Source organism: Spermophilus citellus (genome assembly GCF_964194105.1).
Source record: "Spermophilus citellus genome assembly, chromosome: 9".
Taxonomy (NCBI): domain Eukaryota; kingdom Metazoa; phylum Chordata; class Mammalia; order Rodentia; family Sciuridae; genus Spermophilus; species Spermophilus citellus.
In genome coordinates this window covers 7,583,074-7,610,333 of record NC_138191.1, presented here as the reverse complement: position 1 = coordinate 7,610,333, position 27,260 = coordinate 7,583,074, and the positions used below count along the sequence as shown (strand labels likewise).

General features: G+C 46.6%; 1 protein-coding gene across 1 annotated transcript; it reads right to left on the bottom strand.

Moving 5' to 3' along the window:
- Positions 1 to 27,260, bottom strand: PRCC (proline rich mitotic checkpoint control factor). Its single transcript, XM_081307440.1, has 7 exons — positions 26,520 to 27,260; positions 13,100 to 13,147; positions 10,083 to 10,649; positions 7,296 to 7,391; positions 4,804 to 4,947; positions 2,766 to 2,831; positions 1 to 426 (listed from the first exon to the last, which is right to left on the bottom strand). Exons 1-7 carry the CDS (start codon positions 26,985 to 26,987, stop codon positions 340 to 342), a joined length of 1,476 nt encoding a protein of 491 aa, XP_081163566.1. The 5' UTR covers positions 26,988 to 27,260; the 3' UTR covers positions 1 to 339.

Below are 27,260 nucleotides of genomic sequence, written 5' to 3'. Positions count from 1 at the left end.
TTTCAACAGACATCCCTGGCTTAAAAAAAAAAAAAAAAAAAAAAAAAGGTAGGGGAGAGTTCAACATTTCATCACACCTGACAGGGAGCAAGACTCCCACCCGAGAACTCGGAGCCCCTCCAGCGGCATCACTCAGTCTGCTAGCTCCAACACGGACAGGAGCTCAATTTTCTAACTTGTTAAGAAAAATCTATCAAATATGTTCATTCTCGCAGAGGCGAGGGCTGGGTCCTCAGGGAAAGACATCCTGGGCTTAGAGCAGCTGGGGTCCCAGAGGTGAAGCTGGGGGCTGGGCCAACTAGGCTGGCAGGAGATCCTGGGAGCATCAGTTCCAAAGCCCTAGAATCCGTATTTGGCTTGGGTCTGCCGGCGGCTGAGCTTGTTCTCTGACCAGGTGTTCTTCAGTTCCAGCTCCCGCTCCTTAGCCTGTGGCAAGGAAGAAGGGGTGAGGGCTGTCACAATAGCATCTGTATAGATGTACGGTGCTAGGAACTGGACCCAGGGCCTTATACATGCTGAGCAAGCACACTGCTAGCCCTTAAACCAGAATCGTGAAAGACATTTTCCTCTCGTCTCTGTGAGCTTCCCAACTGAAAATCTTTCTCCCAGCAAGATTTTCACTGTGCCACACACCTGTAATTCCAGCCACTACGGAGGAAGAGCAAGGAGGATGTCAAGTTCGAGGTCAGCCTGGACAACTAAGTAGGACCCTATCTTAAAATTTAAAAAAATAAAATAAAAAATAAAAGGGCTAGGGATGTAGCTCAGTGGTAGTGTCCCAAGTTCAATCCCCAGTACCTCTGTGTGCGCGTACACACGTGGACTTTCTCCCATAGTAACAATTACAGGAAAAGAACAAATCCCTTGGGCTGGGGCTGGGGCTCAGCGGTAGAGCACTCGCCTGGCATGTGTGAGGCCCTGGGTTCGATCCTCAGCACCACATATAAATAAATAAATAAAGCGAAAAATCCACTGGCAACTAAAAAAAAAGAAAGAACAAATCCCTTGAAAGACTTCATTTTCTCTTATCCACAAAGGAGAAGACCACAAAAAAAAGCAAAGAAAAATCATCTCTTTGGAGAGCTAACAAAGCTCAAGCAAAACAAGGACTCAAGAATCCTTGTATTTGCTCTGATAGAATTAAAACTGAGGCGTTGAAGTGGGAAATGGAAAAAGGAGAACTAAAAGCTGGCATCTAAATCAGATGCCTCAGTTACCCAACCAGCAGACCAGAAAAGGACAGTCTCAGAGACTTGGAGAGGTCACCAGAGGATGCCAAACAACCAGAACTTAAGTCTAAAAAAGAGGTTTGCTGTTGTGTTGAATATAACACATGTTGCACTCCAAAAATTCGTACCTCCCCCTGCCCCACCCCAGTACTGAGGATTAAACCCAGGGGTGCTCTACCACTGAGCTACATTCCTCAGTCTTTTTTGGTTTTTGAGAGAGGGTCTCACTAAGTTGTCCAGGCTGGCCTGGAACTTCCTGCCTCGGCCTCCCCAGTCGCTGGGTTTACAGGTGCCCAACCACATCATTTTAAAGTAATCTTTTGGAGCTGTGAAAAATTCTACCAGTACTAGAAAAATGACTTCTCTCTTCTGATCTCAATATCTCCTGGCTCTTCTGGGAATGTACAAGCACCATCCTGATAAGGGGGCTCCCCAATCCCCAATGTTATCTGATGCCTGCTCATTTCTACTAGACGTGCTGGGGAAGACAGTAAGAGTTTGGGTTTAGAAAAGACTCTACCCTCAAATTCGTCCCCTAAAAATTACAATATGGGGAAAGAGCACAAAGGAGTTCCTGAAAAGGAAGATAAAACTATGACAAGGACCATGAAAGCAAGATTTGCCATTGAAACCACCAACCAGAATGCACACCCCTTAGAACATAGCCAGGAAGCGCCTCATGTTCTTGTCTGTACCTCTGACAGCTTTCAGTACTGTGGGTCTCAAAAGGATGTTTAAGGATTTGAAAATAGTACCAAGACATATTCCCAAACACATTTTTTGGATTATCTAGAATTCTAAAATTTGTGTTGGCAAATACAAACGGACCTTTTTAGGTAAAGGTCAAATCTGTGAATCAATTTTTTCTTAGGTTTTTAAAAATTATTAGATAAATTTACTATCTAAAAGGACCTTATGATAAACTATTTCACTCCCCCCCCCCTTTTTTTTTTTTGGTGCTGGGGATCGAACCCAGAGCCTTGTGCATGCAAAGCAAGCACTGTACCAACTAAGATATAGCCCTAGCCCTTCACCCTCCTCTTAAACTGTGTTTTGGATATCTGAATTTTCTCTTCTGGAGTCTATTCTTTTTTTTTTTTTTGTATCGGGGACTGAACTCAGAGGCACTTGACCACTGAGCCACATCCCCAGCCCTATTTTGTATTTTATTTAGAGACAGGGTCTCGCTGAGTTGTTTAGTGTCTCACCTTGCCTCTGCTGAGGCTGGCTTTGAACTCACAATTCTCCTGGCTCAGCCTCCCGAGCTGCTAGGCTTAGAAGCAGACCCCACCAGACAGGCTCTTCTGGAGTCTGTTCTAAGTCTGTTCTAAGACTGAGTCTGTAACTCAGTCTTCTGTGCAATAAGAGGTAGAACAGGATGATACTGAAGGACACATCTCCCCCTGGTGGCCACACAGAGAAAAGGGGAGGATGCTGCTGGAAGCTGGTCCTATAAGTGGGCTTCTTACTCTTAGCCCAGATCTCAATTCCCAGGTCTAGGGGATCCTGCCTGGCTCAGGCCTCCTGCCTTCTCACCTGATGAATCAGATACGTGATCTGGTGTTTCCGCCGCTGCTGGCCTGTTGGCTGCTCGCCTTTCTTCTGCAAGGGAAGAAAATACAGACCTTAACAGAAGTTTCTCATGTGCCTATACTGTGCAGGCTGCGGACTGAAAAACAAATTACACAGCCCAAATCCTGTGGGAGAGAAGTCAGTGTAGAGCTGTTTTTATGTCTATATACTTACAAAACAGTTATTTTTACTAAAGCCATTATGCAAAAAGCCCAAGCTCAGAATCACTGCTGAAACAGGCTGCTAATATCCCCATTAGGCTGGAAATACTTTGAGGACAGGACCATCTTGTTTCTTTGGTAACCCCCACCTCCTCCGCCCTAAGCTCAGGGCACCCAAGACCAGCTTTATGCCAGCAGCTTGTCTGATAGCTAAGTGCCAGGGCACAGGTGGCGATCTTCTGCCCTTCCTCCAAGAACTCCTCACAATCCCTGTGCCCATCTCCCCCTTAAAATCTCTTCGTCTCTGTTCCCTTCTCCCCAGTCAGGCCAGATGTCTAGTCTGTCTCCTACCTACTGCTTACCAAACTCTCCCATCAATCATCTCTGGCTGAAACCCCACTTCACCCATTCTAGAAGGTACCAACAGCTTCCTTGGAAATAGAAATTTCACAATAACTCCACTTCTCTCCAGTCCTCCAATCTCTGCCTATCACTGCACTGAACGCCTAGCCAAACTTTGATGTAAACGATTTACTGTCAAAGTCTATGCTGGCCTGGGCTTTCATTCTGTGGTTTTTCTATTCTCTGCCAGAGCTGTCTCAGGCTAGATGCTTCCTAGCGAGCCCCACCCAACTCTCAAAACTCCTCTCCAGAGTCTCCTCAGCACTTATGTAATCAATTTGCGCTGTAATCATTTATACTCAAGTGTCCTTAAATCTCTTCTTCCCAACTACACTATCAACTCCTCAAGGATGGGGACCATATCTTCATTTTAAAAAGCTAGTTCACTACAATGAGATGATGGGCAGAAAACCAGGAGCTGGGAAAAAAGCATATTCTAACTCCATGCTATTACTGCATGTCATTTAATGTGACAGTTAAAGATGATATACATAAAACATCACTGCCATTCCTGGCCCACGGTGAGTGCTAACAACAACAGCCATTACTATGTGATGATGCTTCTTGGCCCGCAGTTAGTAGAGCATGCTCTCCTAAGTGGTTTTTCCAGTAAACAGTGATGGATCTATGCTGATCTAACCACAATCCTTTGCTCTGTCCTGTATGACCGCCAGCATTCAGTTAAAACAAACGGCTGGGGCTTGGATGGCCATCTGTGGCCACAGAACAAAGCAAAGCAAATGGGCGAGCAGGGGTAAAATCTTTGACTTTGGCCTTGCTGGTGCTGGGCTCAAATCCAGGGCTTCCCCACATATTCCCCCCTGTGGCAAGCTCGTAAATGTCCACAGTTGCTCTACTCAGCTCTGGGTGAAGAGATGTTCATCACACTGCAGAAAACTAGCACAGAGAAGGCCGGGCATGGGCTGGGAAACGTGAGGAAGAAAAGCATCTGGAAAGACCACAGCTGGCTACAATAAATAATGGAGAGAAGGAGCGAGGACGAGCTGCATTCTCAGGACCTAGGGACCCCAGCACTCTCAGGCTTTGTTGAGCCCACTCCTTAAAGATGTGCTGAGACAGGACCCAGCTTACCAGGAGGGGGACAGCAATGAGACTACAGGAGAGCACAGAGTGGCTGCGGGCTCTGTCCAGCCCAGGAAGGAGCCACAACACATCAGAGATCTTCCCACAGCAGTGCTCCAACCAACCACTCTTAACAACCAGACTCCACCATCCAGACAGAGCGCAGTTAAAATGCTGGAAAGTTCTAGAATCCAGAGGTATAGCTGTGAGGCTTGGTTCATACTCCAGGACCATGTGCAACAAGTGTTTGTTAATGATGTGGCCATAATGGTGCATATGGGGCTGGGCAGCGAGTAGGACAAGATTTTGCTTTGAAGCTTCCCAAACTGGTCATCCAGTAGGCCTTTCCCACTTACTTTGCTGAATGACTTCATGGTTTTCTCTTCTGTCAATGACTTGGTCATCCACTGCTGGGCCCCACTGAGCTGGTCATCACCTTTGATCTCTACAAAGTTGATTTCCTCCCTCCCTCGGTTCCTCTTGCCCTGCAGCCGTTTAAACTGGGAAAGAAGAAAATGCAGGAGTTAAGAACCCAGGTGAGGAGATCAAGAGATGTCACTAAAGATCTAGAGTTTTTGGAGTGACTTTGTTATTTGCAGTACTGGGATTGAACCCAGGGGTGGTCTACCACTAAGCTATATCCCCACCACTAATTTTTTTGGCAGGGGTGTGTACTGGGGATTGAACTCAGGAGCACTCGACCACTGAGCCACATCCCCAGCCATATTTTGTATTTTATTTGGAGGCAGGGTCTCACTGAGTTGCTTAGTGCCTCACTTTTGCTGAGGCTGGCTTTGCACTCACGATCCTCCGGTCTCAGCCTCCCAAGCCCCTGGGATTACAGGCACCTATTTATTTATTTATTTATTTATTTATTTATTTTTTTTTTTTAAAGAGAGAGTGAGAGAGGAGAGAAAGAGGAGAGAGAGAGAGAGAATTTTTTTTAATATTTATTTTTTAGTTCTCGGTGGACACAACATCTTTGTTGGTATGTGGTGCTGAGGATCGAACCCGGGCCGCACGCATGCCAGGTGAGCGCGCTACCGCTTGAGCCACATCCCCAGCCCCCCTATTTATTTTTTGAGACAGAGTCTTGATAAGTTGCCTAGACTGGTTTGGCACTTTCAATCCTCCTGCCTCAGCCTCCTGAGTCACTGGGGGTTACAGGAGTGTACCACATACCCAGCTATGACTTTGTGACTCACCAATCCTACCACACTCTCAATTCCTCTTTGCAACATGTCCTTTCACCTGCCATCTACCAAGCTCTCTTGACAGAAGATGAAAGGCCTGCTTCTCACAGGGTCTCTTGGACCCCAAGAAAGGGAAGACAAAAGGTGTCCCCAAATATGAACAAGTACAGAGACCCAGCAGAATAAATCTGTACTCAAATGATGTATAAACTGTATCTGCCTAAAAGGACTGGGTACAATTTGCACAATAAGAATTTAAGGTAAGGGGCTGGGGATGTGGTTCAGTAGTAGAGAGCTTGCGTAGCATTCTTGAGGCCCTGGGTTCAATCCCCAGAACCATACACACACCCAAAATAAATAAATCAAATGAAAAAAAAAAAAGAATTTAGGGTAAGCTGGGTATGGTGCTGCACACCTAAACACCCAACTATTTGGGAGGCTAAGGCAGGAGAACTGCTTGAGCCCAGATCTCCAAGACCATCTGAACAACATAAAGAGACCATGTCAAACACAAATAAGTAGAGGCTGAGGTTGTGGCTCAGTGGCAGAGCACCTGCCTAGTATGTGTGAGGCACTGGGTGCGATTCTCAGCACCATATATAAATAAAATGAATAAAATAAAAGTCCATCAACATCTTAAAAAAAAAAAAAAAAGAATTCAGGTTGTTAAAAAAAAAAAAATCGGGCTAGGGAGGTGGCTCAGGCGGTAGCGCGCTCGCCTGGCATGTGTGCGGCCCGGGTTCGATCCTCAGCACCACATACAAACAAAGATGTTGTGTCCGCAGATAAACTAAAAAAAAAAATATTAAAAAAAAAAAATCCAAGATTTCTCCTCTAAAACTCAGTTCTCTTTCCACCTCTGGTTCTACTCACTAGTTCAGTATCACCAATCAGCAGTGGACATGGGAGGGAGAATGTGGAGCTGGGTTGGGGAACCTCACAAAAAGGGCCCAGCAAATTCTCCAGGAGACTTTCCTCCTCCTCCTCCTCCTCCTTCTCCTCCAGAAAAATGGCAAGTCACCCGAGTCAGAGATGTGCCTGGAGGGGAGCGTGGAGCAAGGGGAATTAAAGCACCCCAAAACTTCAGTAAGACCCAGGTCCTGATCTGAACATTAGTGATGCCCCCAAGCTTGCTCTACCTACTAAAAACTGAATGTGACCACTGAACGGGTACCCAACTGCCCCTAGGCTGAGGAGCAATAGGACCTAATGACTCACTCTGCACTTGCCAAGAGGCTGTGGAAGAACACAACACCAACAACAGGCAGAAGTATGCAAAGCGCCGGACTCCTTTCTAGAGGAAGGTAAGTAGAGGCTATGTGTGTGAAACCGGGGATGAACCCAGGGGCACCCCATCACTGAGCCACATCCCCAGGTCCACTTTTTTTTTTTTTTTTTTTTTCATTTTGAGACAGGGTCTCACTAAGTTGCCCAGGCCGACCTCAAACTTGTGATCCACCTACCTCAGCCGCCCAAGTGGCTGGGAGGCTACCATGCCCATCTAAGAACCTCCACCCAGAGGTTAGCGATTCCCGCGTCTAGATCCCTTCTACTAAGCTGTGACTTCCCTACCGAAAGGACAGGGCTTTGAATCTTGAATGTGGTTCTGACAGCTGCAGGACACAAAAAAAGTCATGTGTGCTTTGTTAACTTACTGCTTCGTCATCGATGAAGGAGGCATCTGGGGCAATTTCCTGGGAGGGGACAAGAGCCGGGTCCTGTGCAGGATAGTAGCCACCACTGTAATAGTCCTGTGGCCAGAGGGGAAAAGAACACATCAAGTGAAGACATGGAGACAGACAAGGTTGACCCAGAAACAGGCGCTGACAAGGTGGCCCCTCCAGCCCCTCAGATGAAGCAGCTAAAGACGCAGATCCAAGGACCCACCCGCTAACCCACCAACATTCCTGCATTTTCTGATCTGAACTATCCAGACAGATGGGAGGTTTTTAGGGAAGGACAGCAAGAAATAAAGACATTCTCTCCTCCTTCAATCTGTGCCTTGCTCCCTCATTGCTACCTGAGGCAACTTCCACCCTTCCCTCGCCCAGCTTCCCCCACTCGTGAGACCCACTGGGCCATGGTGTGACGCCAGCAAGACGAGGTAGGCGCCATGCCCCCTGCTCCTCACCCCACTTAGGCCCTCTGGACACAAGGAGACCATCTACAGGGAGGGGGAGGCTGTGGATCTCTGATATTAAATAAATCACTATTGAAATATTGTTGAACTTACAAAGCTAGGACAAAATAGGTTTGTTACCATATTTTTGCTACAGGAATCTAATGATTCCCCTCAGACTTGGGGTGCTCAGTTGTTGCTGTAGACCCCAGAGGAAGACGGGTGGAAGAAACACCCCTCCCAGCCCCGCTTTGGCCAAGTGAGGTCACCAGAGAACCCAGAAACTGGGTTCCTCTTTCCTCCTTGCCTACACTATTTTCCCTAATTCTTTCACTTTTGCCCAAAGCTCCAATAAATTTCTATCCATCTAGGAACATTCATTTTCAAATGAGTTAAATGGAAAACTGTTTAATTTTATTCACTACACAAGAATATACAAAAATTCCAGCACAATTAAGAATTATGGATTTTCTATAGTAGCATTCACAAAAAGATACATTTCAATTTCAGGGTCCCTTAGAATACTCAAAAGTGCTTTACCAGGCATGGTGGTACACAGTGTAACCTCAGGGACTCGGGGGGCTTAGGCAGAAAGACCACAAGTTCAAGGACAGTTTCAGCAACTTATCAAGATCCTGTCTCAAAATAAAAACTTTAAAGGGGCTGGGAATACAACGCTTGCCTGACATGCATGAGGACCCTGAGTTCAATCCCTAGTACTGCAAAAAAAAAAAAAAAAAAAAAGCCCAAACCCTCCTATTATCTTTCTCCTTCCTCCTAATAATAGCCCTGAGGGGAGACACAGTCTCTGATCTGTCTACAAGATACAATAAAGTTTAGGAGCAAAGATTTAGGGAACACAACTGTTTTCAAAGTCTTTGGTCAGAACAGGGTACCCCTGAAGCCCTCTTTCCCTACTCACACCCAGACTGAAAATAAGATTAACAGTGACCAATTCAGAGAATCACGGTGGACGAGGGGGACTTAAATCCCCTTCAAACCATCCCAGGTGGGCAGTAAAATTTCCTGCAACTGCCAGACAGGGGCCAGCTACCCTCCTGCCCAACCATCACCTGAGCCCAACTCTAGGAGCCCCCTACAGCCCCGCTTCTGGGGAAGTTCTGACTGCTGGGAGTCTTCCTTCCCTATTTCTCTTTCTGGTACTGGAGACTGAACCCAGGAGTGTTCTACCACTAAGATTCAGCCCCAGCTCTTTTTACTTTTTTGAGATAGTCTCAGTTGCCCAGGCTGGCCTTACATTTGTGAACCTCTTGCCTCAGCTTCCTGAGTCACTGGAATTACAGGCTGTGCCACCATACCTGGCCTTCCCTGTTGTCTCAAGATTTGCCACACCCCCGGAGACCCTTCCTGACTGCCATCTGGAAGTGTACACTAATCCTAACCCTCATCCTCCAAATGTGAGGAGCCCATTTTCTAAGATGAGAAGCTGCTCCTCTCCCACCTTCTCCTACAATAAGATTTGGGTTTCAGAATGCTATAATTTGGGGTCAGGTGCAATGGCACACACCTGTAATTCCAGGTTCTCAAGAGACTGACACAAGGGGCTGGGGATGTGGCTCAAGTGGTAGCGCGCTCGCCTGGCATGCGTGCGGCCCAGGTTCGATCCTCAGCACCACATACAAACAAAGATGTTGTGTCCGCCGAGAACTAAAAAAATAAATATTAAAAAAAAAAAAGAGAGACTGACACAAGAGGGTCTCAAGTTCAAGGCCAGTCTGGTCAACTTAGTGAAACCCTGCCTCAAAAATAAATAAATAAAATGAAAAATGCAGAGGATGGGTAAAAGCACCCCTAGGTGCTTTTACCAGGAAAAAAAAAAAAAAGAATGCAAATCATTTGAATAAGTTTCCCCTTAAGATCCTTGTTTTTTTTTTTTTTTTTTTTAAAGCCTGGTGGCCAGCTCCATGGCACTACTGAGAAGTTGTGGGGCCTTTAAGAGGTGGGGCTTAGTGAGAGGAAGTTAGGTCACTGGGGGTGGGCCCCTGGAAGGATATGATATGAGCAGCTTCCTCTGCCACACACTCCCACCATGATGTGCTGTCCTGTCACAAGTTCAAAAGCAACAGGCTTAAACAACCAAGGACTAAAACTGTGAGCCAAAAATAAATCTTCCTTTTTTTTTTTTTAAGTTGATTACCTCAAGTATTTTGGCACAGTGATGGAAAGCTAACACAGAATAAGGGTGTTGATTATGTTGTCAACTCTGTCAGACTTAGATTCGTAAGGTTCAGGATAAAGGAGTGTTTTTTATGGTCACACCACTGGCTCAAACCTTCTGTGGCCTGCTGTGTGTGGCCCTCACCTGATAATAAGCACCAGCAGCATTGGCATCGCCATATGTGGAAAACTGATTGTAGCTGTAGTCGTCCCCAGGCTTAGGCATCCAAGGGGCCCCACTTGAGCCTGCTGCCATCTTGAACTCAAGGGGGGCATTGGCTGCATCGTCCTGGAAAGCTGGCTCTGGTTCCGTGCCTGGAGGCAGCTCTTCGGGGATCGTGGGAACAGGGTAAGGGTATGGCTCAACTCCAGGTGGCTCGGCCTTGTCAGGGAGGGAGAAAAAGTTCTCGGGGGCCACTTCCTCGTCACTGTCATCCTCCTCTTGCGTGATCTGCTTTGTCACCTGTAGGGCAGCACTCTTGGCAGCAGCCTTGATGGCAGAGGGTGACGGAGTGGTGGTTGTGGTGCCCACGACAGGAGCGAGAGAGGAAGGCTTGGCCTTTGCAGCCAGTCTGGAGGGCTTGGTGTCGGAGGAGCCGTCCGAGGGTTTCCGGGAGAAGGCGTGGGGCAGGAGCAACCTGTTGGTCTCTTTCACAGTCAGGTTTTTAGGCTGGGGAAGCAAGGCAGACAGACCAGTCCCCTCGCTGGATCCCTGGGGAGATGCGGTTGGGGGCAAGAGGAAAGAAAGGTGAAGAGTGAGATTTTAAGTCATGTACCGGTGACACTGAAAACAAAAAGCACAGTTATGTGCTCTGGCCCAACATCCTCCTCAGCCCTTGCTCCTCCTCACCTCCACCCACTCAGGCCAATCTGGGCTCATCAACTCCTGCATCGCATCCTTCTGCAGCTGCTTCTCCTGACATGAAGTGCCATCCCTCTTCTGCTCAGCTCCATCACAGCCCGGCTCCACGGCCCTCTGCCAGAGTCCCCCTCCACTCTTGTGTCTTTGGCAAACACGCTGCTCTTAATCTCACATCATCCTTAGCCTCCCTCCAGCTAATCACTCGACCTCTCCCCAAGTTCTGAACTCTGAACTCTCCTTCCTTTGAATTGCTACCCAAAGCCAAGAATAAGGCTCTGTCTAAAAAAGGGACATTCATACCTGTTGCCAAAAATCCCCTCCATCCACCCTATCCCACCCCTGCCCAAGGATAGGCTTATACTTATGGTGTATTAGCTTGTTAATGCCAGAATCAAGCATTTAACCTAACAATTTGTAAGCTAACTGGCTCAGTCATCTAGAGTTTCTACTACTCCCAAGAACCTCTCAAATCCTACAGTGGTGCACGCCTGTGATCCCAGCAACTCAGGAGGCTAAGGCAGGAGGATGGCAAGTTCAAGGTCAGCCTCAGCAACCTAGTGAACCCCCAAGCAACTTAGTACGACCCTGTCTCAAAATACAAAATAAAAAGGACTGTGGTTCAACTCCAATACAAAAAAAAAAAAAAAAGGAATCTTTCAGATCCCACTTTCTGTATGACAAAAAGCCAGCTTGGCCTAGCTACGGGGCTGAGGGAGAGACCAACTGGAGAAAGGAAAGTGGTATGAGGTCACCATGTTAGTGTCCTAGAGTACCAGTGCAGTCCACAGGAGACCTGCTCATATGGACAGAGGCTCTTTTCCACTGAGCTTATAGATTTGAATCAACTCAGTGTGGCAGCCCCCAGAGGCTCAGGTTCACAGAAACCATGCTGCAGTGTCCTCCTCAGGCCACCTTAGGAATGTATGGCTCCAGCACCATCTGGGATCATGGCTACATCCCTCTGCAGGGCTGGGTCCTCACTCCAACGTGAGCTCAGAGTTCCTCTGTCAACACATCTCTTCATGCCACCTGGAATTCTGCCCTTTATCATGGGGTTCTTCAGAGCCAGTCCATCTCCTCCAGGAACACCCTGATAACAGGAGTCAGCTTGCTGGCCTCTTCCCTGACTCCTCTTCTTTTTCTTTTGGTACCAGGGATTGAACTCAGGGGCACTCGACCACTGAGCCACATCCCCAGCTCTGTTTGTATTTTATCTAGAGACAGGGCCTCACTGAGTTGCATAGGCCCTCACTGTTGCTGAGACTGGCTTTGAACTTGCAATCCTCCTGCCTCAGCCTCCCTAGCTGCTGGGATTACAGGCATGCACCACCGCGCCTGGCCCATGCTTCTTCTTTAGCATCTACTATAAAAACAGATGCCACAGCAGCCTCGCTTCAACCTGTGACCTATGCCCTCCTGGAGGGGAAAGAAACACCTTAACAGTCAGGGGAAGAGGCAGCCACAGCGTCATAGATTTGAATCCCTAGTCAACTACCTTTTAAAGACAGGATATTTTTCCCTGAGACACAGTGTCTGCATGAGACAGGAGTGTGTAAAATCACCAAGCGTGGAAAGAACAGGAAGAAACTCCGAGGCAGGCAGAGTAAACACTGGGACAGGAGAAACAAGCAAACAGCAGAGAGCTCGTTGTCCCGGCCTTGATGACAGAGAAGCAGCCAAGTGCAGCAATCACATGGGCTCCCTAGTAGTCAGACTGCCTGACTCACCTGTGATCTCAGTTCTGCCTCCACTAGCTGCTGACCCGAGGCAGGTTTCTCGGTTCCCTAAGTCAAACAGGGATCAACACTATGGTGTAGGCACTATTAGAAGGATGGTATCCATAGGTGCTGGTAAAACACTTAGAACGGAGCCTGGTATAAGGTAAGTACTGTTTAAGTGTTTATTTCCAGGTTAAAAATAGGACAGGGAGAAGACGGACAATTTTAAAATATAGATGCTCCCTAACATCATTTTGACTGATCCATTTATTCCACCGTCCCTAAATAATCCTTTTATCTGAAATGTAATGAACTGAATTGAGTTAAGATCCGCCCCCTACCACTGCCTGTATCTAGGAGTTTAACTCCTTCAAGCTACACCAGGAAGCAGCGAGGGAGGGAGGGGTGGGCATGTACCAGGCCTGAAGCTATAAAGGAAACCAAAGCCAGACCTAAACAGTTCTCAAATATTTGTGCTTGAGCTAAACATGCCTTGAAAACTGCTAGGTAGCTAAGTCTTGTCTTTCAGGAAACAATGTGGGGAAAAGAAAAAAATGGCTTACAGTATGTCACCAAGCTTACCTGAAGGATAATTTTCTTCTTGGTGGGTTCATCTTCCTCAGAATCTGACTAAGAGAAAAAGAAATGGATTAAGGCCTCGCTGTTTTAAGACAGTGGAGCATACTAAATGAATACATAAAAGGTTAGACCACAAAGACCCTCTGACGGGGTGTCCGCTTCTGTACAGAGGCAGAGCCACCTACGCCCAGCCCAAAAGCACAGCTTCCCTGCTGATCTCAGTAACCTTCAGAGAATGGGGTGTACCTTCACTCCCTAGGTCACTCAGTCCCCAACCCCCCAACACTTGCTGCACAGCCTTCTTGGAGTCAATTTCTTTTTCTTTTTGGTACCAGGAATTGAACTCAGGGGCACTCAACTACTAAGCCACATCCCCAGACCTATTTTGTATTTTATTTAGAGACAGGATCTCACTGAATTGCTTAGTGCCTCGCAGTTGCTGAGGCTGGATTTGAACTCACGATCCTCCAGTCTCAGCCTCCTAAACCGCTGGGATTACAGGCGTGCACCACTGTGCCCGGCCTTGGCGTCAATTTCTATTCTGTTAAATTGAGACCATTTCCTCCCATTGAGTCCGTGGTAGAAAGAACAAGCTATACCCATTCTACTTCCTATAAATCTGTCCACTAGAAGATGAATGAGATTTGGCCCACAATCTCACCCAATCTCAGCTTCACTTTTAAAACCACTTACATAGACTACATAACCACAGGGCCAGGGAAGTCCAGTGGGATTAAGTGGTGTGTTAACTACTCTTCTATGAGGCATTAAAGGTCAAAGCCATCGAAGAAATCCATTCCCTCTCCAAAGTATGATCTATTGTCTGCCAGACAGAGTTGTTCCTGTCCAGGAAGAAAGCAGGCAAATGATGACTGTTAAGATCTGGGGCAAGACTGGAGGTCATTTGTGTCATCCTTTGACTCAATAGGACTGTTTCTAAGACAAGCTGTCACACTGAAAAATATCTAAACTTTTATTAGCTCAATACCAATTCCTCAGCATCTTAAACTGAGGGAGGATGCAAGGCATATGAAGAGCAAACTCTTAACTTTTTTAACCACTCCCCAAACCAAAAATCTTAAAGCTTTCCATTTGTTCCTTAGTCAGTGTATCTGCAAATAAAGGTGATTAGTCAGGAATTTAAATGCCGTCCATCTCCAAGACACTATAAGACTTCAAATCCTTACTGGGCATGGGGGTGCACACCTGTAATCTCAGAGGCTCAGGAGGCTGAAGCAGGAGGATTGCAAGTTCAAGGCCAGACTTGGCAACTCAGAAAGGTTCTACCTCAAAATAAAAAAGGCTGAGGATATAACTCAGAGGTAAAGCTCCTTGAGTTTGATCCCTACTGCTGAAAAAAGAAATAGTAATCCTGACTTTCGAATCTCCCAAGTTCCTTTTTGAATTTGTGTGCTACAAGGATCTTTCAATCATAATTACTGAGAACCTACTATCAAGACACTATGCCTAGGGCTGGGGTTGTGGCTCAGTGGCAGAGCACTTGCCTCGTATGTATGAGGCACTGGGTTCGATTCTCAGCACTGCATACAAATAAATGAAATAAAGGTCCGTTGACAACTAAAGAAATTAAAAAAGAGACACTATACTAAGTACTACAGCTTCTAGCTGGTGTCCCAGGCAGGGCTTGAGGCAGCTGGAACACTGGCCACTAGGCAGTTCTCTCTCCAGATGTCCAACCTGGACCATTTATTACCCCAATGTGTAATTTTCCATGTGTCAGTAGCCTCTCCACCGAAGACTCAGAATGCAGCTGAACATGGTAACGCACACTTGTAATCCCAGTGGCTCGGAAGGCTGAGGCAGGAGGATCAAAAGTTCAAGGCCAGCCTCAGTAACTTAGTGAGGCCCTAAGCAACTTAAGGAGACCCTGTCTCAAAATAAAAATGTAAAGGGCTCGGGACTGGATATGTGACTCAGTGGCTAAGCACCCCTGGTACCCAAAAATAAATAAATCAATAAAAAAGACTTACAATCCAGTTAGAATGAGAAGTACAAAGAACTGAAGAACTGCAATAAAAGGTAATAAGCTGGTACACTGGCACATGTCTATAATCCCGATGATTCAGAAGGCTGAGGCAGGAAGATCCCAAGTTCAAAGCCAGTTTGGATAACTTAGCTAGATCCTATCTCAAAACTAAAAACTAAAAATAATGGGCTGTGTGAACACTGGGTTCGATCCTCAGCACCACATAAAAATAAATAAAGAAATTATATCCAACTACAACTAAATATATATATATATATATATTATATATATATATTAAAAAATAAAATAAAATAAAAATGGTGTAGCACAATGGAGCCCCCCCTGGGTTCAATACTCAGCACTGCAAAATAAATTTAAAAGATTAAAAAATTAAAGGCTGAGGGCATAGCTCAGTTCTTAGACTGCTTGTCTCACAAGCCCAAGGCCCTGGGTTCAATCCCCAGCACCAAAAAAAAAAAAAAAAAAAATTAAATTAAATTGAGGGGCCGGGTTGTGGCTCAGTGGTAGAGCACTTGCCTAGCATGCATGAGGCACTGGGTTCAATCCCCGGCACCACATAAAAATAAACAAAATAAAGGTATTGTATCCATCTACAAGTAAAAAAAAAATTTTTTAAATCAAATTGAAATTTAAAAATAATATTTTTAAAAATCAAAATGAAATTCCCCTCCCAAAAATCTGCTGTCCCTGCAACTATGCTTTTTTCCTGTCCGTCCTCCCCCTGGTCACACCCACCAGCTGCAGTCCTATGGCCGCCACCTCTCTCCTTTCCATCTGAACTCTGTGTGCCCTCCCTGACTCCCAGCTCCCAAGCATTCTCTCTGGTGACCTCAGCTGCTCTCCTTCACTCAGCGTCTCCACCTCATTCACATTAACAACGTCACGTTACCTGGGGCTCAGGGCTGCCTGCTCTACACAGCGTATTCTCACCCTAACTCTAACGGCAAAGGGGATATATTACAGTTGAATATTGCAGCCCAGCAGTCGGGAGGCATGACTTTAATTACTAACTGCTGCCTGCTGCCAAATACATTTAAAAAAAAAAAAATGCTGGATGCGGTGATGCACACCTGTAATCCCAGCAACTCCAAGAGGCTCAGGCAGGAGGATCACAAGTTCAAGGTCAGCTGGGGCAATTTAGCAAAACCCTGTCTCATGATAACAATTTTTTCAAAGGAGTTAGGGATATAGCTCACTGGTAGAGCATCCCTAAGTTCAATTCACAATCCTGTGGGAAAAAACAAGCAAACAAGGAAATCTGTCTCAGTACCTCAACGTGGAAAATAAAGACAGGGGCAGCAAAGGAAAGAACAGCCGGCCACAGGGTACCTGCTACATGTTGGGCAATTTACGCACAATTTTTCACGTAATCCTCATAGTAACATTTCAAAACAGGCATTATGATCAGTTTTACAAAGAAGGAAAGTAAGATTCAGTTAAACACTGGCTAGGACGGGGCAGAACCAGGATCTGAGCCAACTCTGGCTCCTATGCTTCTGTGGTGACTCCACACTGAGCTCTGTACTGGTCTAGACCTGAGACCCACAAGAACAAGGTCATGTTAGATCCCACATGGTAGAGCTGGGACGCACATGACACAAAATCAGACATGGGTTTCAATCTCAGTTCTGCCTCTTATTGGCTTGAGAATCCAGCTATGTGATCTCCCAAGTCTCAGTTAAAACCACTACTTCAGAGTGTCACGGTGATGCTCTCAAGACTGCCGAGCCTCAATGTTCTGATAGCGGCTTCGAACACACAATACGGGGGCAGAGAACGGAAGAAGTTCACGGGATTAGACAAAGGGCAATGAAGGGAAGGGAGGGGGATGGAATCATCATATGCCACATATGTATAATATGTTGAAATACACTCTACTGTCATGTGTATATAAAAAGAATTTTTAAAAAAGTGAAAAGAAAAAAAGACTGCCTGAGCTACTGTCCTGACAATGTATACAAACTAAGATTCCTGTCACTTGTGGCTCGGTGGCAGAGCGCTTGCCTAGCCTGCATCAGGCACTGGGTTCCATCATCAGCACCACAGAAAATCAATTTAAAAAATAAAGGTATTGTGTCCATCTACAACTAATTTTTTTAATTAAAAAAATTTTTAATAAAAATTCTAAACAGAGTTCAAGGATTATTCTCTCTAGCTTACCAAGATGTCAAAACTCATTGAGGGAGAAAGTCTCAAGTACTCATCACCTAAGTATGCTCTACTCATTTTTTTTTTTTTTTTTTTTTGGTATGGGAAATTGAACTCAGCAACACTGAGTTCAATATATTTTTTTTTTTTTTTGCATCCCTGGGTGGGCACAAATGTAGCCCTATTTTTGTATTTAATGATTTAGAGATGGGGTCTCACTGAGTTGCTTAGTGCCTCACTTCTGCAGAGTCTGGCTTTGAACTCACAATCCTCCTGCCTCAGGCGCCTGAGCCACTGGGATGGCAGGCGTGCGCCAATGTGCCCAGTGTGTTCTACCTTTTCTTTCTGTTCCAAAGGCCACTGCCTCTCTTAGGGGCCACATCCCCATCCCCTTTGTCTTTTTTTTTTTTAATACTTATTTCTTAGTTGTAGGTGGACACAATATCTTTATTTTACATTTACGTGGTGCTGAGGATGGAACCCAGGGCCTTGTGCATGCTCGCCTGGCACTCTACCTCTGAGCCACAACCCCAGCCCCCTCCCTTTGTCGTTTGACCCCAAAGACCTATGTATCTGCTTTCTGGCAAACCAGAAAGCCTGGAGTCCTGGTCATGGAGTCTTGGGTCACATTTAAACTTTAACATCATATGCAATAGGGGCTGGGGATGTGGCTCAAGCGGTAGCACACTCGCCTGGCATGCATGCGCCCGGGTTGGATCATGCATGCGGCCCGGGTTGGATCCTCAGCACCACAAACAAAGATGTTGTGTCCGCCGAAAACTAAAAAATAAATATTAAAAAAAAAAATTCTCTCTCTCTCTCTCTCTCTCTCTCTCTCTCTCCCCTCTCTCACTCTCTTTAAAAAAAAAAAATCATATGCAATAGATCCAATGGCAATGATCTGAAAATAAACACATTTTTTTCCAAATTTAAGACTGTTTATAAAAATTACACAAGCATATTCTTATTTTTCACTTGCTGAGACAAAAAGTAGCCACTGTAAGAGTTCAGCCAAACTGTCCTACAGCTAATAGAATTGAAGGCCAGATCAGCTGTGGGAAGAAAATTCAATATGACTTTAATGTGACAGGTTGTCTTTATTATACTGACAAGCTGAGTTTAAAGTCTAAAAGCACAAAAAAGAAAAAGAATAAAACCTGTACAATACTTTAGAATACCCTATGATTTTTGGATTTGCCGTGGCTACTCCCAATCATCATTCTTTGAGCATCTTATTGTAAACTTCTACTGAACCTTGTCATAAGCCACTGCATTACACTCACTACACTCACTGTGGCAGACGCCCCCACCCCTAAACAAAACACAAAAATAAAAACCTCAGAAGTGTGTTGAGGGCTGGGGGGGTGGCTCAAGCAGCAACGTGCTTGCCTGGCATGCACGGGGCGCTGGGTTCCATCCTCAGCACCACATACAAATAAAGAGATGTTGTGTCCACCGAAAACTAAAAATAAATAAAAAAAAAAAAAAAAAAAAAAAGAAGTGTGCTGAGTCCCTAATGTGCTAGCTAAGTCATGGTTACTCACCTTTGAGGGGGTGGTAAAATAAACATTTACCTCTAACAGCTGACAGTCCTTAGAGAGATTCAATAACCCACTCAGCCTGGGCATGGTGGTGCACTCCTGTAATCCCAGCAACTCAGGAGGCTGAGGCAGGAGTCGCTCAAGTTCAAAGCCAGCCTCAGCAACTTAGGAAGACCCTAAGCAACTTGGCAAGACCCTGTCTCAAAATAAATTATAAAAAGGGACTGGATATATGGCTCAGTGGTTAAACACCCCTGGGTTCAATCCCCAGTATCCCCACCCCACCCTCCAGAAAACCTACTCACAGCCAAGGTGAAGCCCAGGGAACCAGCAAGACAGGAAAACAGAATGAAGACCTACTACTTGCCCTGCACTAACACCAGCACACGTGTTCCACCCTGAAGAGGATGCTAACACAGGTAGATGGGTTCCCTGCAGAAAGATGTTTAAATGCCACTCAGAGCACTTCTAAGCACTTCTAAGCATTCAGGGACCAGACAGAAGCTAACAGGAAACAGAAATACAGCAAGGAATTATCTTAACACTTCACAAAAGAAAATAAATTTCAGCCAAGTGTGGTGGCACACACCTGAATTCCAGTCACTAGGGAGGCTGAGGCATGAGGCCTCAGAAACTTAGCAAAGCCTTAAGTAACTTAGTGAAACCCTGTCCCAAAATAAAAAACAAAAAGGGCTGGGATACAGCTCAGTGGTAAAGCACCCCAGGACTCAATCCCCAGTACCAAAAACAAACAAAAAACAGAAAAAACTTGATGCGGTGGCACACACCTGTAATCCCAGCAGCCTGGGAGGCTGAGGCAGGAGGATCATGAGTTCAAAGCCAGCCTCAGCAAAAAACAAGATGCTAAACTCAGTGAGACCCTGTCTCAAGATAAAATACAAAAAATAGGACTGGGGATGATGTGGCTCAGTGGTGCCCCCAAGTTTAATCCCTGGTACCAAAAAAAAAAAAAAAGAAAAGAAAAGAAATTTCAGTGTAGGGCTGGGGATGTGGCTCAAGCGGTAGCGCGCTCGCCTGGCATGCGTGTGGCCCGGGTTCGATCCTCAGCACCACGTACAAACAAACATGTTGTGTCTGCCAAGAACTTAAACATAAATAAATATTAAAAAATTCTCTCTCTCTCTCTCTCTTAAAAAAAAAAAAAAAGAAATTTCAGTGTAGAGCAAACTCCAAATGCTAAAAGATATGTCATGTGTGATATTTTTCAATCGTCCTAGAGGAATACAGCTGTCTTGGAGCATTTGAAAGAAAATCAATTCAGCTGCTATCGTGAACTGGGCTAGAGGCACCAGGCTTACACAGGATTTAATTTAGACACAGAGGAGACATCTTTGGTGATGAGTAGTATAGGAACATTTCTAAAAAGTTTTCTTGCTTTGTTATGGTAAAATACATATACATTAAATTTACCAAACTTTTTTTTGGCACTGGAGATTGGATCCAGGGGGGATTTACCACAGAGCTACATCCCAAGCCTTTATTTTTGGAGACAGAGGCTAACTTAATTGACCAGGTGGACCTCAAACATGCACTCCTCCGGCCTCATCCTCGGGAGTCACTGGATCACAGCCATGTGCTACCAGGCCCAGCTTTAACCATGTCCAACGGCACAGTCTGTAGGCACTGGGTCCATTGTCAGTGCTGAGCAACCATCATCACCGTCTATTTTCAGAACTTTTTCATCATCCCGACATTCTGTACCTGTTAAGCATAAACTCCCCATCCCTACTCCCTCAGCTCCTGGTGACCTCTCTCCATGAATCTGCATCTTCTGGTCCTCTCTATAAGTGAAATCATAATATTTGGGGCTGGGTTGTGGCTCAAGTGGTAGAGTGCTCACCTAGCACACATGAGGCACCAAGTTCAATCCTCAGCACCACATAAAAACAAAAATAAAGATGTTGTATCCACCTAGAACTAAAAAAAAAAAAAAAAATTAAAAAAAAAGAAAAAGAAATCATAACATTTTTCCTTTTTTTGAGACTGAACCCAGGGGCACCTGACCAGTGAGCCACATCCCCAGCCCTTTCTTCTTTTAGTATATATTTTATTTAGAGACAGGGTCTCACTGAGTTCCTTAGGGCCTCTAAATTGCTGATGCTGGCTTTGAACTTGAGATTCTCCTGCCTCAGCCTCCCCAGCCACTGGGATCACGGACATGCGCCACCACGCCCCGCTGACACCTCTCCTTTTGATTGGATTATTTTACTCAGCATAATGTCTCCATGGCCCATGTCACAGTTCTATCAGAATTTCGTCTCTTTCAAAGGCTGATTAATATTCTGGTGGTGTACTTTGTCCATTTTCCTTGATGCCCACTTGGTTGCTGGCACCATCGGCTCCTGAGAGCGGCACTGCCATGAACACTGGGGTTCTGATGTGTCTGCGTTCCTGCTTTCAGTTCTTTACACCTACGAGTACAGTGGTGGATCACACGGTAATTCTGTTTCACTTTGTGTTACAGTTTGGATCTTTAATGTTCCCCAAAAAGCTCATGGTAGGCAACACAAGAGGTGAAATGATATACTAAGAGAATTGCAATAATCCTTTGATGGATTAATTTTTTTCCCGATACTGGGGACTGAATCCAGGGGCACTCTACCACTGAGCTACATCCCCTGTCCTTTTTTATTTATTTATCTATTTATTTATTATTTTGAGACAGGGTCTTGCTAAGTTGCCTAGGCTGGCCTCAAACTCTCGATCCTCCCGAATAGCCCCCCAGGTTGCTGAGATAACTGGCACCCGCCACCACGCCTCCTGACAGACTAATACTGTGAATGGACTCCTGTGAGGTAACTGCAGGCAGGTGGGGCTGGCAGGAAGAGGTAGGTCAATGGGGAAGTGGCCTAGAGATACACGTCCAAGGTTCCTTTCTTTCTCTAGCCATAAGCCAAGCAGTTTTCCTTGGCCACTCCTTTCGGCCATGAGATTCTATCTTGGGGTCTGCCGACCAAGGACTGAGACCTCTGAAACCATGAGCCCCAAGTAATTTGTCCCCCTCTACATTGTCCTTGTCAGGTATTTTGGTAACAGTGGTGAAAAGTTAAAACAGTGAAGCATCTCCAACCTGCTATTCTCAGGTGTACATTATACAGAGACTGTGGACTTAACTCCTAAAGGTACTCAAGTGAGCTAAGAGGGTGTGTGTCAGTCCAAAAACGAAGGCAGTGCTGGAAACGCCAGAGCTCCAGGGGCTCAAGTTGCCGGGCCAGAAGAGGCCCACTTGGTTTTAGAGACACAAACTGATCGTGTCTCTTAGGAACATATTATATTTCTTCTTGGCCTCACAAGAACCTGAGCCTCATGGCCACCACTGTCCTCTCTGCTCAATCTGCCAAGAGTGACAAGACACACACACCCCAGACTGCTGAGCAAGAACGGAAACAGACATATTCCATTAAGCAGGGTCCGGTGGGATCTGCTCATCCATCAGAGCCTCATTCCCCATGGCAGCCTCCCTCTTATCTTCCCAGGCTCTGTTCAGAGACTCCCTCTCCAAAAAGCAATCATTGGCTGCCAGGGCCAGGAGCCAGGAGGAAATAAGGGTCCAAGAACAGACACTCCACCCTCCAGAGGCTCCAAGTTCTAATCACTACTATTATCCTGATTAGCTAGATTCATCAACTTTTTAACTCTCTGGTCTCAAGTATCTTCTGATTACACCTGTCCTTCAGTTAGGATTTTGTTTTCTCTCCCAATTTTGTCTTACTTGCTTGTCCTGCTTTCTCATTTCTGGCTGCCTGTGGCTCTTCCATCCATCTTTTCAGTAGATACCAGGAACAGAACACCTCTAGGTTCAAATCAACCTCTGCCACTCCTACACTGCCTGTTCCTTAAACCTCTTCCTTCTCAGTAAACTAAAGGAAAGAGCCCAACACAGTGGCAACACTCAGCAGGTACCCAAAATATCAGCACACTCACTCACCCTTCCGTTCAGACTAGGACCAAAACTTCAGCTAAGTCAGCTGCAGGTAACCTGACTACTTAGTTACTACAAACGACAAAAATTAGGGAGAGGGTAAACAAAAATTAAAGAAATTTCAGTCTCAAGAGTTTCAAACTTCCACTATGAAAGTAAATAGTCTAAAAATAGTAGTAATACTAATCCAGATAACTCAAAAATTTCTTTCATTCTTTCTTATTATTTTTCCTCTTTCAGTGTTGGGGACTGAACCCAGGGTCTTCTTGTGCATACTACCCATGAGCTACACTCCCAGGCCCAATCCTAAAATTTCCATTTGCTTTGGAATATACACTATGTGAGTGAACTATTCTAGCAGAATTACTCTAATTTCTTTTTTTGGGGGGGGAAGGTTATCCTGATTTCAGAAATCTGCATCCCATGAACACATGAAATCAACCAATGAAGCCTGGGTCAGAGCAACAAGGGTAACAAGGGAAAAGAGAAAAAGAAAGATCATCTATTCTATGGATCATTTCTAATTCCCCAATTAAATCAAGCTGACTGGCCAGGCGTGGTGGCGCTCGCCTGTAATCCCAGTGGCTTGGGAGGCTGAGACAGGAGGATTGCGAGTTCAAAGCCAGCCTCAGCAAAAAGCGAGGTGCTAAGCAACTCAGTGAGACCCTGTCTCTAAATAAAATACAAAATAGGGCTGGAGGTGTAGCTCAGTGGTTGAATGCCCCTGAGTTCAATCCCTAGTACCCTCCCACCACTAAAAAATAAAAAACATCAAGCTGACTAAACTTGGTGTAGGAATGCATCTGTAAGAATTTGGTACTACCGGGCTGGGGATGTGGCTCAACTGGTAGCGCGCTCGCCTGGAGTGCGTGCGGCCCGGGTTCGATCCTCAGCACCACATACCAACAAAGATGTTGTGTCCGCCGAGAACTAAAAAATAAATATTAAAAAATTCTCTCTCTCTCTCTCTCTCTCTCTCTCTCTCTCTCTCCCCTCTCTCTTTAAAAAATAAAAAATAAAAAAAATAAAATTCTCTCTCTCTAAAAAAAAAAAAAAAAAAAAGAATTTGGTACTACCTGGACAACTGATGATCCAATAAACTAACCCAAATCAAATCAATCAAATCCTCTAGAAAACCAGAACTGGGACTAGAGATAGTTAATCTAGGGATCTGTAAAAGGAAAAAATAAAAACCTTCCAGGGCTGAGCCTGGTGCAGCACACCTGTAATCACAGGACTCAGGTGTCGGAGGCAGGAGGAGCTCTAGTTTAAGGTCAGCCTCAGCAGTTTAGTGAGACCCTGACCCAAAATAAAAAAGAAAAGGGGTGGGGATTTTGACTCAGTGTTAAAGAGTCCCTAGATGTGCAAGTCCTAGTATCAAAAAAAAAAAAAAAGGATGGGCTGGGGTGGTGGCTCAGCGGTAGAGCGCTCACCTAACATGTGCAAGGACCTGGGTTCGATCCTCAGCACCACATAAAAACAAATAAACAAAATAAAGGTATTGTGTACAACTGAAAAATAAATTTAAAAAGGGGGGAGGGGGATCTAAAAGTGTGACTTGAGTGTGCAAAGAGTAGCACAGGTCCCCAAAAGATCCCCATTCCTGGGGCTCAGTGGTACAGCGCTTGCCTAGCACGTGTGAGGCAATGGATTTGATCCTCAGCATTTCACACACAAAAAAAGATAAAATAAAGGTACATGTCCATCTACAACTAAAAAAAAAAAAAAAAAAGGCCAAGCATGATGGCCCATGCCTATAATCCCAGCAACTGGACTCACAAGGCTGAGATGGGAGGATCACAAGTTCAAAACCAGCCTCGGCAACTTAGCAAGGCCCTAAAAAATTCAGTGGGACCCTGTCTCTAAATAAAATATGAAAAGGGCTGGGGAGGTGACTCAGTGGTTAAGTGTCCCTGGGTTCAATCTCCAGTACCAAAAAAAATTGGCTGAAATATCACATTAATACTAATAGTTATATAATTATGTAATTATTATTATATAATTATATTATATATTTTATACTATATGTAAGTTTTTATGGGTATTCCCCATTTGGGACAATAGGGCAAAATAGGTTAATGAGGTAGACGGGGGTGAAGTCCTAAGAAACATGGGTTTTGGGGGGTTTTTTGGTATGAGGATTAAACCCAGGGGCTATATCCCCATCACTTTTTATTTTCTTATTTTGAGACAGGGTCTCACTAAGTTGCTCAGGGCCTGAATAAATTGCTAAAACTGGCCTCTGACTTGGGATCCTCCTGTCTTGGCCTCTTGAGTCACTGGGATTACAGGTGTGTACCACTGCACCCAGCAGAACCATATTTTTATGCCAAGACTTTTACACGAAGGAGGATAAAACATTAAGGTATCTGGGGGAAGAAACCACAAATGCAAAAATAGAAATGACTGCAGGCAGAGTTGGAAAGATACAGAAATTACAAGACCAAGATCAGCTAAAATTAATGTCCCCAGCCTATAATCCCAGGAGCTAGGGAAGCTGAGGCAGGAAGATCCCAAATTCAAGGCCAGCCTGGGAAACTTAGCTAGACTGTCTCAAAATACAACGGTGTAGCTCAGTGGTAGAGCATCCCTGTGTTCAATCCTCAGTACAGAAAAAAGGTTATCAAAGGTGAGCCAGGGATTGACCAATAAACTTCTCAAAGAAGATAAAGAAAGAGCTCCCTGGCAATGCTAAACCTGTCCCTGCCCTTGACTTCCAATCACCTTTACCCTCAAGGCCCCAGGTTTTGTGCTATTTTTCTGCTCCAACATCTAGAAACAAGATAAGCATGACAGCCTGTTCTAGAAATAGTACCCGAGCATCCTAACCCGCCAAAGACTGAAAATGCCAAAATGGTACAACCCAGGCACGGGTCTGAGACTCCCAGAGACCCAGACTTTATCCCCACTCGGCCCTCCACCAGGTAGGACCTGCCCCTCCACCAGGTAGGACCTGCCCCTCCACCAGGTAGGACCTGCCCCCTCCACCAGGTAGGACCTGCCCCCTCCACCAGGTAGGACCTGTCCCCTCCACCAGGTAGGACCTGCCCCTCCACCAGGTAGGACCTGCCCCCTCCACCAGGTAGGACCTGCCCCCTCCACCAGGTAGGACCCTGCCCCCTCCACCAGGTAGGACCCTGCCCCCTCCACCAGGTAGGACCCTGCCCCCTCCACCAGGTAGGACCCTGCCCCCTCCACCAGGTAGGACCTGCCCCCTCCACCAGGTAGGACCCTGCCCCCTCCACCAGGTAGGACCCTGCGGCTAAGCCTCCTGCTTCTGGTCTCCAGGGTTCCACAGCCACTGAAGGAAAGGGCCAGTGCCTGCCATCAACAAAGACTCCATTTCTTCTCGAACTGCCTCAAACTCAGTGTCGGGGACCCACTTTCCCCCAGGCCCTGATGATTGAGTTTGGCGGCAAAGGAAAGGCTCGGTCCTGGACATTCGGTGTCTTCAGGTGCCAGACTTCTTCCTGTCCCTCAGCACAGTAATGTGGGAAAAGTGAGCCCGGGATGAAGACACCGACTGGGGACGGAGGGTCCCCAGGCAAGAACCTGGACCTGTCAGTGCCAGGCGATGACGACAGCGGCCCTGTGCAGACAGCCCAGCTCTGATCACCCGCCTGGCCGAACACCTAACCCCCCAAAGCTGACGGACTTCGGCTCAGCGGTTCGCCCGGTTCGAGGGTCCCGGTGGCTTCGAGCCAACGGCGGAGTTTCTAACAAGGGTCCCGTCTTGGCCACCGTCACCTAGGCGCGGGCTGGGCGCCCTCCCCGGATACTCACATCCCCCTTCTGCAGCTCCGGCGCCGCGATCTTCACCGGCTCCGTCCTCTTCTTTGGCTTGGGAAGCCCCAGGGGGGGCCCGGCGCCGCCGATGGGGGGGGGCAGACTGAGGCCAGGGCCTCGGGGCGACGGCAGCCCCAATCCCAGCCCCTCCCCAACTCCCGCCGCTTCAGCCGGGCTCACGCCTGGAGGTGGGGGGAAGCCTCCCAGGCCGAAGGGCAGGGGGGGAGGAGGCTGGAGCCGGGGGTCTCCGGTGGGCGGGGGCAGCAGCAGCGGCGGGGGGAAGGCTGGGGCCAGCATCTGGGGGGGCGGGGGCAGCAAGGCCGGACCCTTGGGAGCGGGGAGCGAAGCGAACAAGCCCCCTAAAGTGGGCCCAGACGCAGGAGCCGCCGCCTCCTCTTCCTCCGGCTCGGGCTCAGCCTCGTCTGGCTCACTCTCATCGCTGCTGGCGTAAGCAACCAGCGACATGGCGCCTCCCGCCTTTGGAGCGCCCTTGCCGGCAGACTAGGCCTACGTGAGACCGGGGATGCCCGGAGGCCTAGTAGGCCCCGCCACGGGGCGGGGCGGAGAACCGAAAAGCCCGCCTGCTCCGTATTCTAGGACTAGCCCCGGCAGGAGCCCATGGCCACAGTTGATTTCCACCGAATAAGGCTTCCCTCTTCACTTATGCTCCCAGTCCCAGGCAACTACACACAGCTAATGGCCGCCGAGTCACTCCGCCTCCTTCTCGCCTCACCAACA

Coding starts and splice junctions, on each gene's coding strand:
- PRCC (XM_081307440.1), bottom strand. CDS start 26,987: ATGTCGCTGGTTGCTTACGCCAGCAGCGATGAGAGTGAGCCAGACGAG. Junction 7,392..10,082: donor CTGCTGGTGCTTATTATCAG/GTGAGGGCCACA, acceptor CTCTGGCCACAG/GACTATTACAGTGGTGGCTA. Junction 4,948..7,295: donor CCTTCATCGATGACGAAGCA/GTAAGTTAACAA, acceptor CTTCTTTCCCAG/TTTAAACGGCTGCAGGGCAA.